We start from the raw sequence: 14,960 nt of genomic DNA, 5'->3' as shown, positions 1-14,960 counted from the left end.
TAACTTACATACAGCATTCAGTCATGCTTGAGGGATGACATAGAGAACATTAATAAAGTTTCATGTTATGTAAAAGTTTGTCATTGCTACCTGGAGATATACTATGAGTGTTAAGATGTTTTTTCCACTTCTGGACTAGTTTGCATTTGAAAGCTAGTAGCACCTTTCTTCCATTTGTTACCAAAATAACATGGTAGGAGCATTCAGTTTCAATTGCTGCTGATAATTATAAGGTGCAATAATTGAGAATACAGAGAAAAGGAGCCTGTGAGCTACATTTGAACTCTGTACTTAAGCAATAAAAAATTTATCAAACTGCAAAAAATAAGTCATTTTAACGAGCACATTCCAAAGGTGCTGGATTTATGAGGAGACCCCAGGAAACTTTCATTGAAATTGCTGTCTCCGATTGTAGTTCTATATTTTATTGGTGCCATATTGTGAACAGTGCTGCTGCCAAAGTGAATGGGAAAGCAGCATAACAGAGAGTTAACCCAGAAAGGTTACCTCTTTTTATAATATCCATGATGTATTGGATTAAAAATGCCTTGAAAACCATCTTATTTGCAGTTTTCAGAGATCTTTTTTTTTTTTTTTAAATTAAGTTACGATTTATCCTAACGGGTCAGAAAATATGAAAGCCCCTCAAAGAGTTTAGTATTGATTTTTCTGAGTATTTGCTCACTCTTGTTTTCTCATTTGTGTGCTCCTTGATAGAAAGGCCTAGAGCTGCTCCTGAGCCAGAGCAGCAGCCAGAGGAGAGCAGCAGCAATCAAGAGGAGATATGGGGAATGGGTTTACAGTAGGAGTTTCAGTTGAGGTCTGCACACTGGCTTTTTGAGATGTTTTGGCTCTCTGCTTCCTGCTGGTAGGCAATACTTAATTGACACAGGAAGACAATTTATTAATTATTGAAGGTTATCTCCAGCTAAACAAACATTGCAGTAACCGTGCGAGATGAATGACTTGAACATTTAGGAGTTCAAGGTCGCTTATCTGCATGTGATATAGTAAGATTATAAATCTGTGTTTTGGTATTTGTGTTCTACAATGAAATGAATACTGAAGTTGTGGAAAATATTATACAAAAGCACATTTGCAATGGGCAGTGAAAGAGACACACAAACTGTTGCTAACTAACAAGCAATAATTATGCATTCTACATTGTTGATGATTTCTAATAGTTGATTGCCATTTTGTGCCAGCTGCTTATTAAAACTTCATCCTCCCTCTGTCAAAATGCTCTGTTACATTGGCCATAAGACTGTTATGCCATGGCTCCCAAATACCTGGTTATAAATGCTGGCTGTGTCTTTCAATTTAAACTGTTCTTATGCACAGTTTTACAATTTATAATGTAGTGAGGTAAGCTCTGAAAATAGTTCTGAGGGATTAAGCTCTAAATACTATTTTTATGCAGTGGATTATTTTTTCCCCAAGCTTTACGTGCTTGTGTTACTTAATGATAAGAAAAGCATTGTGACTAATACATTGAATCTTCATTGGCTCTTCCACATTATCTATCACATTTGACTAATAATATTGAGAAAAGAATGGCAGTTAAGATTCTTGGTGATTTCCTGAACCTCATTGGTCTAGATGTACTGTTCTGTGAATGTAGCAGGAGTGCTAAGTCATGGCTTGAAGCAGTGATGGAGCACCTGGTGGGAAGGCAGGGCCAACCCAGGGGATCTCAGGTGCATGCAGTGTACCTGAGCAACTGGAAGGGGTGGAGCCAGGATCCATCCCTTCCCAGACCTCATATAAGGGTTGGCAGTGGAGGAAACAGATCTTGCTGGAGATCCCTGCCTACCTGAGGCCTTCCAAAGGTAATCTTTTTGTTTGTTTGTTTCTATGTCTCTGTATGTTGTATTTGAGCAGATCTTCACTTGCTGCAGCTTCGGACTTCACTGCTACTCTGTCATTGCTGTGCTTTCCATTGCATTACATGTGCACATTATTTCATCTTTGCTTCAGTTTATGATTTAGTGAAATTACAAATATATAAACAAATCTCCAGTTTGACTTGAAATAATTTTTAGAAGTTACCTATTCTTACATCAGTGATCCACCTATTTCATCTTTTTTCCTTTGCTTGAAGTTTTGGTAATTAGTGAGAAAAGCTGGTATCTGTAAAACTTTCATTATGTGTATTGAGTGGCAGAAAAACTTGAGTCCATTAAGAACTTTGGTTTGCCTCTACTTGGTAGTTAACATGAATTTTTCATCTTAGTAAAGTTATTTGCAAGAAATTCTTAATCTCTTATGTTATTTTGGTACCTATTATGTACTTTTGACCTTGGAGAAGCTGATTACACCAGATGAAGATTGTGAAAAATTTAAGCCTATTAAGACTATACCAATGTGGGTCATCATTAAGTGTGTATTGCTTGACCAGATATTGTATTTTATGGTTGTCATCTTAATACCTTTATGTTCACTTTTTCCCTCCTCTTTTTTTAAAGATTCATCAGCTGAAGAAACGAGTGATTGGAACCTGAAGGGAAGAGACCCAGCTGTTTGGCATGTAGGCTTGAAGGTAGCATGGGACATAGAGACGCCTGGATTAGCAATACCGCTTCACCAAGGCGACTTCTACTTGATGCTTGGTAATTTTCAAGGGCTGGGAAGTTGAATCTTCTGTTGAAAAACACAGAAGCTGATAAATTCTCACTCTTTTCTTTCAGTTAGTGGTCTCCTAATTTAACAAAACAAAAGAGCTACCTTGAATATATGGCAAATTCTTCCTATCCTGACCAATTCCAATCTATTTTGAGGAACTTTCTCTCACAGTTTTTCTTTTGCTTCAGTGAAAAAACAAAAATTGAGCATTTCTTCCCCATAAATTATATAGTTGGAGTTGATAGTTCAAGTCAGACTGGAGAACATAAATAGAATTTCCTCAGATCTTGTGAGATCTTGAGCTTTCCCTGTCCAATTCTTATATTTGTAGACACCAGTTTTTGTTGTTCTTAATGCAGTTTTACTAATTCACTCTTAAGCATTTACTTCTGCTTTGTTTAACAAAAAAAAAACCAAAAACAAAAAAAAAACACAAAAAACCCACAACAAAACATCAATCCCATTCTTGATGTTTGGGTTATGAATTGGCTCCATGCTACACAAACTCTGACTGCAGCAGTTATAGTTTGGTTCTTGAGGTATCCATTGTACTCATCTGGGGATGTTTTAGTGGTCACCTGTTTTAGAAATGAGGACATGACATTCCCTTCATTCAGCTGCACTTCTCAGTGTGTGTATTTGAACATATCATTTCCCAGTACTGAGATTTTACTGAGATCATAATGAGCAATGCTGCCATACTTTGAGTCTCAATGTCTTGTGTGCAGAAGATTGGAAAAAAAAAAAATATAGTTAAACTGAGCTCATTTACTTGAAGCTTAGCTCACATGCTCAGGTTTCTCAGGCAAGGCAAGGACTTCAGTTAAGTCTTGTTTGCACAAAACAGTTTTCTCCTTTTGCTTGTGTTTTTCTTGTGTTGTTGTTGGAACAAATTGAATCATAGATCACACAATCAAAAGTATGAACAAACTCTGACATTGTTGTGTTTGCCTGCGAAGCCAATTAACTAAACAGGCACCTTTTGAAGGACAGGGAGGATGCTTTCTGTTCCCTATTTGTTTCTTTGCAGGTAGATAATATGGAACTTCCCTAGGATGACATTACCACATTGCAAACTTATTAGGCTGACCAGTTTTCTTCATTTTACTGTCTGGCCTCTTGACAACTATGAGCAAAGTTTAACTAATATGTGCAGTGCTTTTGTTATCATCTTTAATAAATAGTACCAGTTTTCTTAGTTACTTCATCAAATCATGTGCACTATTATCAATGAAGTACCTGTATAAAAGAACTGGGCTGTCTGTGTTCATAACTGCTTTGAGATGTGAACAGAAAGGGTTAAGATGCATGCTCCTTTGATACAGTGGTGTAGATATGATGTGCCTCCATTTTTATATTTGGAAATACACGCACACATGCACATAAATATATATTTTATATATATTTATATATATATATATATATATATATATATAATATATATATTTGGCAATAGCATGTTAGAGGACTGAGACATTTCTTCTATGAAAGTGAAGTTTAGGTGGCAGCTAAACATCCCTAGAAAGGCAGTTATTAATCTGTTTGATGCCTGAACAAATACTGCACAAGAAAACCTTTCATCTTTCCTGACTGGAAGCCTTGTTCTTGATCAGCCTTGCTGGGCAGCGGAATCAGAAGGAAAGTAACAAAAATAATGGTCAGACCCCTTCCTTTATTGCATTGTATTGTAAATTATAGTTGGCCAAGTTACCAGATTATAAGGATATTTCTCATTCCCCAATGGCATTTATGTACTGTAACTATAGTATTGGGAATGCTCTATGAAGATCAGCTCAGAGAGTTAGTTTATTTAACAGAAAACATGATTATTATGTTTAGATGGAAACAATGTTAAACATTCTTCAGAGGATAATGTGTAAATCGCTTTGGTATTACTGCTTCACAGGGAGCTACAGTTACTTCTGTAGGCCAGGTGTTAAATAATCTCTTCTGGCTTTGCATTTTTTCTCAATTACTTAAATAATATGTATAGGTAGATGTATTTGAGTGTTACTAATTGGCAGCAGTCCGCCAGTACTCTCAAACTTTTATAAGTTTCAGCGTACATCGGAACTGCCTTTGTCATGTTCTGTTGCTTGAAGTGAGAGATGGGCAATGTTGATGGATGTATACAGCTCTAGCGTTTGTTTTTGTTGTTGTTTTTGCCATGCAGGTTTTATAAACTGACTTTTCAGGGGAGGCATCTTGAGGATATGCCTAAAGGATAAAATACGATTTTTTTTTTTCTAGGAGGTAGCTTGACAGTAAAGAATACAAGTCTAGCTTAATTAATCTAGTTCCTTTAAATGTCATGCCTTCCAGAACATCATTTCAGTAAGTGAAATCATCTTGCTGGCATTTTATTAAAAGCAGATCAAGGAGCATGCTAAGTATGTAGAAAATGTAATATTATGATGAGTGTTGCACCTCAGGGTATCAGCTGGTATCATCTGTTGATGTAGAGGGACCGACTGGAAGGACTATGCTCTTTCTTATGAGCTTTGACTCATCCAGCTGGAGCAACTAACTTGCAAGCACTGCAGGTCTGTTATTTCAATTTCTGGAATGGTGTAGTGCTTACTTCATTATGTAAGCACTGTAAAATACTGATGTGTCAAATTCAATATGCTGCTTGTAATTGAAATCAGGTTCTAATAATTCCTGTGCCCTTAAAACCTCAACTGTTTCCTAATTGTGTGTGTTAATCTAGTGTATAGAAACAAGGTATCTTAATGTTTCTTTGAGAAGATTACTAATATAGAAATCAGTGAATCCTAATCTATGGGTATTTCATAGTACTACAAAGGATATTTATGTTTGTTTTTAGTACTTCTGGTAGGCATTTAGAACTTCAGTTTATTCCTCTCTTTAGTGGCTCTATATTTTTCTGGGTGGAATTTAAATAAAATGCAGTCTTAAAAACTTACACCTTCATTCTCAGCACTCCTATTCAATTGACATAATGAGCCATAATGCATGTTGGTACTAACCATGAGGTGATCAGATCCATGCATTTGAAGATATTACGATGGAATTAATGAATGTTACTTAAACACAATGGAATGGAATCCTTAATTATTCAGTAAGATGGACTTTTTTGAGGTTTGACTTTCTTGATATGAAAAGATTTGCTGAAGGCCTGCAAGTCTAATGCATAAAAACCCTCAAATCTGAACTTTATATCACTCACAAAACGGAAACACTTTAGCCCAATTTAGAATAATATATTGGTCTGCAGGGGAAGTGCATACTGAACCCTGCTGTCTCAAGTACACAGTCAAGGGGTGTCTAATATGAAACGTGTTGGGTGCATGCAATAAATCCAAAACGTGTGGAGGTGAGCAAAGGGCCCCATCTGCTCTGCCCTAGAGCATGCTTAACTAGGGTTGTCATGGTCTTAGTATTAAATTGGAATCTTTCCCCTGATCTTTGAGTTAGACACAACCAGATTGGCAAGCAGATTTACAATTTTCACTAATTTTCCTACCATGACTTCAAAACATGCTTAACAAAAATACACTCTGGACTTTTTCAAAGGGAGAAGATTTACTTTTCTGCAGCTGTTTCCCATAGATCAAGCTCTTGCTTGAAGGTTAGGGTTTTAAAACAGCATGAAGATGAATTTGGAATCTTATACCCCTCCCCACCCACTAGCAGATTATAGTTGAAGGAGCATCAAAAAATTATTTTCATAACCGTATAGAAGTTGGATGCACACATTGCAGAGGTTGGCTTGTGGTTAGAGATAAGTATTAAATGGAAACACTTCCACATGCGTATAGTAGCTCATTAAACTATTTCTAGGTATTTAATCTGCTTCTATTTCCACAAACTAATTTGAACCCTTTTTGCTCCCTAGCATCTTGAACGTGTTGGAGTTTTTTAACCCCATGTTTTTTTGACTCCACATTTAATCCAAATGCTATATTCCTTGATTATTAAGACTTCGAACCCCAGAAACTTGTCGTTGCTGGACTTTGATCATGAAGTTTGGTGAATTCCAGACATCTTTATTTAGTTCAGCCTCTTAATTCATTTGGCGTTTTGTTTGTGCACACTTTGTTGTTTAAAAACTAAAAATATTTCTTAATTAGGGCCAGATCATCCTTGTAGATTTCTGATATGAAAGACAAGTGCTGCAAGACACACTCCATTGACCTGTAATTTCCTGGGGATGGGGACATGGATGGTCTTCCTGGTACTTTCTGCTGACTTACAGTACAATTAGCTTGACTTGGTTTTCTGCCGTTGAAGCATTACTAGGTGGTGGCTGAAAGAGGAGCTGGTTTCTATCACATCTTGTCAGTCTCTGTAACCAGCCCCTTATGTCCAAGAGTACCACATGATTTGTGGGCATAATGTGTATTAAAATCATTTAATTAGTGTTCCTATAATCAGATGAGCTAGATAAAATGGCACGTGTATGACTTGTTCCTGGCAGTTACTGCCATCTTTGTTTTTTAGTATGTATTTGCAAACCATCAGTCAACTTTGAGTGCTGCTGTGTGCTTGCATAGAAATCGAATTGATAATAAGTGTAAATAATAGGAAAATGATCTTATGTGTTTGGAAATTGCAATAAAGTAAGCAAACAAAAAACAACTAAAAAATTCACTTAAGTAGTTACAAAAATGAGACGCATGGGTTAATTTTGCCTGTATCAGTAGGTATTTGGGATGAGTGGAATATCCAGGCTTTAGCCTGTGCTTTAAACCCCACTGTACATTTTACTTGCTTTGTGAAATTAAAACAGAGATGTCCCAATGCAAGTATTACTCCTGAACTTTTTAAGTAGTTAATAAAGATGGTATAAACTGCTATTGCTAATCTTCAGAGCACTTTATGAACAGTGCTTTGTGCCTTCCTGAGAAGCTCTTCAGCTAGAGGGAGCTGCATTCTTAGCCTTTATTCCATGCTCCTTTCTGTAAGGATCAGCTTCAAATTAATTACCTTTCTTTCTATTTTGTATTTCTTATGTCTCAATACAGTGATGTACAGTATGCAGTCATGTGGTGTTTTAGTGCATTTACTCATCACTCTACTGATGCTTAGCCAATTAAGTAATGAGATTAAAATATTCAAACATATGCATATACATACATCCATACAAATATGCACCCATACATCATACGTATTTATTTTAGTTTGCTCTTTTGAAAGAGACTGTACAGGAACAGGAACAATATTAGACTGTGCTTGTGTTGCTTTACTTGAAAAAGAAGCCTGAACTCCTTCTGTGCTTTTCTGTGCAAACTTTAGTAAGCTTCTTTCCATTAGTGTTTGTTTTTTTTCCTGTGTCAGTTACCAACTGCACATCTTGCATGGGTCAGTGTATTAAAGCACCATGCATCTTAAACAACTTTTTGTCTGCAGGTATTGGGAATAAGGTTCTATAGTAAATAAAAATTCCATTGTGTGTCTGTGTTTCATACAAGTTATGTTATCTAAAGTTTCTTTAGTGGTTATGTTGTGCAAAAGAGTTGTGTGCATTTGCAAGTAATCAGATAATCTACTAAACAGTCTCATGACTTTTTGGTACTACATCTGTAAAGTCAAAATCCTTTTGCACCTGACCTCCAAATTATTTAAACAGATCTCAGGTTGATAACTGTGTTTTCCAAAGTGGCTTTGGCCACCTGTATACAATCACACTTGTGATTAATTTCTTTTAATAAATCTTGCCCACATTCATCTCAGCTAGTAGTCATATAATGGGATCTGGCCATAAGGTAGCAGGGAAGTGTGGGACAGAAGGAAGGTGTTGGAAATAAAAGAACAAAAAAATCCATTTACAAGAAATGCAGATTTTGCCATGTGCACTTCTGCAGTCAATAGTGGTTGTATCTTTGATTCCTGGGTACTCCAATTCAGATAGAAAACTGTATCTTTCTGGCGTTTGAATGTTGGGTGTCTGTTACTGAGTTTTGTTACTTTAGCACAAGCAAAACTTTTAATAAGATCAGAAACTGATTTGAAGTTAGCATTCACATAAAAGAATTCATATATGTGTTTTTGATAGTTAGTGAAATGAAATTGCTGTGCCAGAATCCACTTGAATTTGTAGTGAGATAAATACCCGGTATCTTAAGGCAGAAAAGATGCCATACTAGCTCTTAGCTAATTACAAAATGTGGGAGATGTGATGACAAATAACATGCCTGCATGCAGTTTTCAGAGCAGGACAGATTCAGGATGATACTGACTCCAAGTTAATTTGTTTACGGCTTTATTAATCTGTAGTAACTTATGTAAGTGTGATGCAGGAATTAATTTACAGCACTTATTCATATATTCTCATGAGTGTCTTGTTGAGTTTGAGAGGGCCACATAATTTTAACAATGAAACTTAATTTAAAGCACTTAATGAATGATGCTCAACATAACACTGAATGTTGCTTCTAGATGTTGCGTGAATTTCTTCAGGGCAATGTATTTCCTCTAAAATGTGCTAATTTCTCAGGATATGAACTTTCTGTAGCTGGAGTAATTTTAATGAATTCGAACCCAGTTTTTCAGAGCAGGCTGATGGGGATGCTTTCTGGCCAGCTTACCTACTGCAGTCTATGGCCAGCTACAAGAAAGCAGCAATGAGATGCTGAGGAAGTGGCTTACAGCAGGGTGCACTTTCTGGTGTTCCCAATTTCTCAGTTCATTCTGAGCTGGAGGGAGAACATGTTGTGAATTTCAGGGGAAAAAAGAAAAGGAAATAACATGTCTTTTGTCTTCCATCCTTCTGTCCTTCCTTCCTTTTCTTGCCTCTTTTTTCCATATTTTTTTTCCCCCAAGGAATGTTTTATTGCTCAATGATTGGAGAAAAGAGATTGTAGTTTCCAAGTAGTCTCTTGATTTTCATGATCCTCAACACTGAAAGAATGCATTTTGTTTTGTAGACCTTTCCCTATAAGAGGTGGGAAGAACACCACCTCTAAAATATAGAAATTGGGGAAAACCACCTGTAGTAGAGCTGTTTGCAACGCTACAACTGTGAATAGCTTTGCTCTGCCAAGCGCCAGAGCTCTATGAAGGTACTACTAACTGAATTCTTTCTTTCTTTAAATGCTTGGCGTAGTATCTTTTATTTTGCCTACATATCAGTTAGTTTTTTGAGCATATATATATTTTTCCTGTACTCAGGTTTTCCTAATCTTTCCCCAGATGATCTCAACATGACACACCAGCACTGTGTTCTGGCTGGCTTTTCACCTCGGTTCAGCTCCACTCACAGAGTGGCAGATGTGAGTATAAAGCATGGTTTTCTACTTGATCATTCATTAAACTAATACTCCGGTACTATAAATGTAGCATTATGTTGCCTTATCTAGGAACTGCATTGGGTTACATTTAATCAGACTGTTTCCTTGGATCACTGTTATTTCTTTGTAGTTGGATTGAGGTACGTTTGTTTCTGTATTGGTTATTTTTCCTAAATTCTCAGTCATTCATGTAAGACCAGAATTAAAGATGTTCTATGCCACACCTCATAGATTGCTTACAAAAAATGTAGAAACAATTATTTTTACCTGATTTTTTTTTTTCTTTTGGATGTGTTTGTGTTCCACTTCAAACCGAGAAGTGTTATTTATGATGCTGTAGAAATGCTCAAAACACAGATGACCAATATTCACAGGCTAAAATGGCCTTTAGAAGAGCAGAAGAATTGAGTCACGAATATGCCTTAAGTTGGATCCTTAAGCATTCTGTGTGTTCTGGGATGGAAGAAGCAGAGGAATCTTAAAGTGACCCCCTTCAGCCAATCATTCTGGGCAGCAGGACTTTGGCATTATAGTCAAGTATAAGGATGCTTCTGATTGCTAAACCTCTCCCTTCCTTCTCCTGTCCGTAGTTTTAGCAGAAGTTTTCTTTATGTGGTATTTAAATGGGAACACATACTGAAATCAAACAATACACTGCACTGTAAAAATATATTGAAATTAAAGTGTATTAAAAAAATTACAGCTTTAAGTTTGGAGCAAACCAGAATGTAACACTATTGAAGCAAGAGTGATACATGTATCCATGTGTGCTTTTTCTTCCTAGTTTGTGCAGTAGTGGAAAAGCAATATCATCAAGCATGGACAAATACAATAAAAGCGTAATAAAATGAAGACTTTATTTCCCAAACTATACTATGCTCACTTGAAATGGACTTTAGCATGAAGTTGTGCACTGTGCTCTTAAGATCAGTAGTTCTGAATTTTTCTCATTCTAAGTTTACTCTGACCTACTGCTCCTGTCTGTGTTATTTTGCAAGAAAATAAGTATTTTCAATTATAAACGCTTCTCTATTAAGTGATGTGGTATTCTGTTTTTGTAAACTATTGTGGTCTCAACCTCTATATAGCATGTTTGTTGTTTGTTTGTTTGTTTTTTCCCAAAAGGAATTTTAAATTTTTTTTTTCTTTTTTTTTTTTTTTGCAAAAAATTAAGTGAAAACAAAAGCAGCAGAATTGCAGATCTGTTCTGTTCATGTTACTTTCAGCCTCTAAACAAACAGCACGCTCAGACTGAATCTGAAATTCTATTCTAGTCTTACTGTTAGCCTGTGCAACTACACATGTGCAACTGGTGGAGAATGCAGCCATGTTTTCTGTCTACCTTAATTATAAAGCAAATAGAAAATTAGTCCTATTCTTTCTCCTTTCAGTTTATAGTTTACTGCTTGATTGGTTATGTTTGGCTGAGTAGACTTTTGCGTAGTTTATGCCGAAAACTGTATAAAGCTTTTCTTTAAAAGATCATAGAATACAGTTAAAGGAATGCATCCCTTCTACTCCTTCACTTTGATTATTTCACAACTAAATGGTTCAGCATTACTTCAGAAACATCTGTGTCCTGACATGGCTCAATATCTGTTCTTATTCTGTGTTTAGTGTTCAAGAGGAACACTGGAGTACATATTTGGACGGTGTGAACTGGCACTCCAGAATTTACAAACTGATTCTAATTCAACGGCTTTATCTCTGAAATCACTGGAAACTGCAATTGTAAAGCAAGTGGAAGAAATACATAACGAGGTGAGAAGCATTGGAAAATGCTTCAGACGGGTTCTGAGATGTGCAATCTGGTGCTGTGTTCAACAGCTCACAAAGCATGGTGCTGCATAAGCTCATAATGTGCTTTTTTTTGATTCATTAATTGCTCACAGCCATCAGGATGGACTCAGATCTGGTACTTTCATTGCAATGATGTTTTCATTTTTGACTTCTTAAGATCCCGCTGCTGGTAGAGGTACAGACCAGTTGGTAGGGTTGGTTTCGTTGTGCCAAGGCTACGAAGTCATTGTGTGATGGACAAACCAAGCTGCTGGGTGAGGTGTGTAGGGGGGAAAGTGGGAGGAGAAATGCATGTAAGACTATTTTAGTTGTTTGTCAAGTATTAAGGTAGCTGCCAGTTCTTTACTGAATGGCAGCTGTGAGATCATAGTATCATAGTATCATAGTCTCGTGCGGGTTGGAAGGGACCTTAGAGATCATTGAGTCCAATCCCCAGGATTCGAGCCTCTGTGTAGCAGAGCGGCACTTCTACCACTTGCGCCACAGGGGGAATTCGAACTCTGGAGATGATTGTAGATGTCTGCTTTGAGGTACATTCTCAAGAAAAAGTAGTGGAAATAACTGTAATGTACTTCCAGTTGTTTTGTGCTATAAAATGTACAAAGGTAGCAGTGCACTTTTGTAGAAGTTCGATGAAGCTGGCAGTGCTTCGTGGTCTGGTGTCTTAGCAAACACATTCATTTTGAAATGTCTGTTTGGGGATACTGTGGAGATGGTACTTTTTCTGATGTGAAAGTAGGCAGAACCGTGAGGAGTGCAGCTTTTGCTTTTTCTTTGTTAATAACAGTCAGTAACACGGCATGGTAGATGGGTCTTCTCATAGCAGTAACATTTCCAAAGCTGGTTGGTTAATTACTATTTTTTTTTAAAGAAAATGCAGTCATGGCTATGCATAAGGAATATGATTTCACATAGCTTAGTTGCTCTGGAAACTTGTACCTGGAAAAAAAAACTTTCAGCTTTTCTTCATTAAAGCACTGATGATCTCTTTAAAAACAGCAATAGAAAGCAAAATACAAACCTGAGTTAGTTTTTCTTAAGTATCAATTACAGCATTTTTATGTTCAAACATTTTGGAGGAGCTAATCTACTAAAATAATTACAATCAGCATTGTATTAGAACATCTGTAGTACTGAAATAATTCTGATTCAAACGAGACTTCTTTTGTAAAGGGCTTAAATTGTTATCTGCTGAGGAATGTAATACTGTGTGTTGCTACTGAAACTTGGTAGAGCATATTTTTATTTGTTCAAAGCTGGAAAAAAAGGGGTTTAGTGATAGCAAAAGATTTGCACCCTTGACTTTTAGCAGAACAGCTCTTAGAGCTATTTAAAGTCTCTTGCATTCAGGGCTTTACAAAACATTAATCAGGCTCAGTCCATAAAACTATACGCATATGTGGTTTGCACAGCTAGGGCCACAAGCACAGCTGGTGTAAATTTGCATGGGTCCTTTAACATCAAAGCTCTGTGCCGTTTACATCAGGTGAGAGACTAGCCCCTGGTGTTTGCAGTCACCTGAATAATTTTGCTGTGTGACATACAGGGATGTTTCCTGTTACGCATATGGGGTATACTGTAACAGAAACCATTGTTTAACTTGTGCATATTGTGCACTTAGCCTTAGTAGACACATAGGATCTATATTTCCTTTTAAAAGAAAACCCACTCACAGCATGTGCAGCATGTGTATTTCCTTCCCATGTTAATAAGTTTAAGTTTTGTCCTATGCAGTCATGTAGACTACTTTCTTACCTGAACTAAGATTAGCTCTAGCATGTAGGATTCTCTAGATTGAACTCAGGTAAAACACTTGGCAAGAACAGTTAACCTCAGTGTTTTGTTGCAGATGACTGTTAGTACCTGTACCTTTACTTCTGCTAAGGCTAAAATTGAGTTTTTGACTTGCCAGTATGTGTTGAGTTTTCTTGGTATAGAAGCTTTTCTTCATGTAAAGAGGTGAAAGGAAGCCAGCCAATAGGATTGCCTTCTTCCTGCAGGAAGAGATTAATAACTAGAGTTCAATGGTAGAGTTTATGAATTTATGCTAATTTAGAGTTAATTTTAAAATACCAAACCAACTCATGACTGGTATCTCTGCAGATTTTTAGCAAGAGTGAGTATACATGCTTACTAATTTTTAAAGCATAAGTGATAGAGAAATTCGTCCCTGTGCCTCATCAAGATGACTTGTTCAGAATCAGCAGTCACTTGGTCAGAGGAGCAGCTCGGCTGTCAGTTTGCTTGGTGACAAAGTTGTTGGGTGAAATGTTGGTCTTTTCTTCCCCCTCTTCTTTTAACCCTGTTTAGAGCTAAATTGAGGCACCAGATATGAATACTGATCTAAGTATGAGAGCCCCAGTATGTGTCAGTCCACATCGCTTAATGGCCACATGTTGATGCGCTGACATCTAATGAGATCAGGTGTCCTGCAGAAAATAAACTAGTCCATTGCTCTTGTGTGTGCTGTAAGGGATCAAGATGCATTAAAGATTTGGCTAAGACATCAGACTTGACTTAGACTGAGAAACTACATAGAGTAATATAACTAATCAATATGATTATAGTTAAAAATCAGATCGGCTGAAATAGATTTTCATCATGATGAGCCATATTGTAGCATTGACTTCCATATTTTTTTAATAGTTTTTCTTTGATTAATGGCTTAATGTCATTCATTTCCTGAAACGTACTTGCCAGATATTATGCGTTATTGCCCTTTCAGTGAAAGCAGCCAGGAAAAAAGAGAAGAAAAGAGTAGTGAGTACTAAAAAGCCCTTGTTGAACTGTTGGTGTGCTCAGCCATCCCGAAACATTGTGTACGGATTTTTAGTGAAGCATGGCTTGATGCTTGATACTTTGTACCTCGTTAATACCTCAGAGGTGGTAAATACCACTGCACCAATTTTTAGGAAGGGTGTATGTCCCCAGATTTTTATACTATGAGCCAATGTGGTTACATTCAATTTTATGGAAGTATTCTAAGATTTATCTGCCATTTAATCATGTTACATTTTAATAACAAAGTTCACGTTTCAAATTTCAGTTTCTTTTATCGTGGTTGTTAATGTGTATTGACCAAACATTGAGTTGATGTTAGCTGAAGCACTCTGAGATTTGTCCCTGCTGCAGTGAGTTCAGTGGCAGCTTTGGGCGGTTTTCTTTATTCCTCCACCTTGTCAGATGGCCTTTGTTTGCATCATCAGAGTCAAGTGAGGATAAACAAAACCTTTTGTGGTAGCAAGTAACAAAGCAACTTCGAACTTAGTGTGAAACTTAACTACA

General features: G+C 36.8%; 1 protein-coding gene across 7 annotated transcripts in view; it reads left to right on the top strand.

Moving 5' to 3' along the window:
- Positions 1–14,960, top strand: part of FTO (FTO alpha-ketoglutarate dependent dioxygenase) — a 216,744-nt gene that overhangs the window by 44,215 nt on the left and 157,569 nt on the right. For 5 of the 7 annotated variants that reach the window (XM_085551799.1, XM_015873817.3, XM_015873818.3 and 2 more), the window contains exons 4-6: positions 2,466–2,609; positions 9,778–9,857; positions 11,493–11,636. In XM_085551799.1, coding sequence (XP_085407925.1) covers positions 2,466–2,609; positions 9,778–9,857; positions 11,493–11,636 — 368 coding nt within the window. Of the gene's footprint in view, positions 1–2,465; positions 2,610–9,512; positions 9,648–9,777; positions 9,858–11,492; positions 11,637–14,960 lie in introns of all 7 variants that reach the window. The other 2 variants (XR_014947756.1, XR_014947755.1) reach the window with 1 other exon arrangement.

This window comes from Coturnix japonica, chromosome 6, assembly GCF_054131305.1.
Source record: "Coturnix japonica strain WE chromosome 6, WE-NBRP24, whole genome shotgun sequence".
Lineage (NCBI taxonomy): Eukaryota > Metazoa > Chordata > Aves > Galliformes > Phasianidae > Coturnix > Coturnix japonica.
This window is presented reverse-complemented; position numbering and strand designations above follow the sequence as displayed.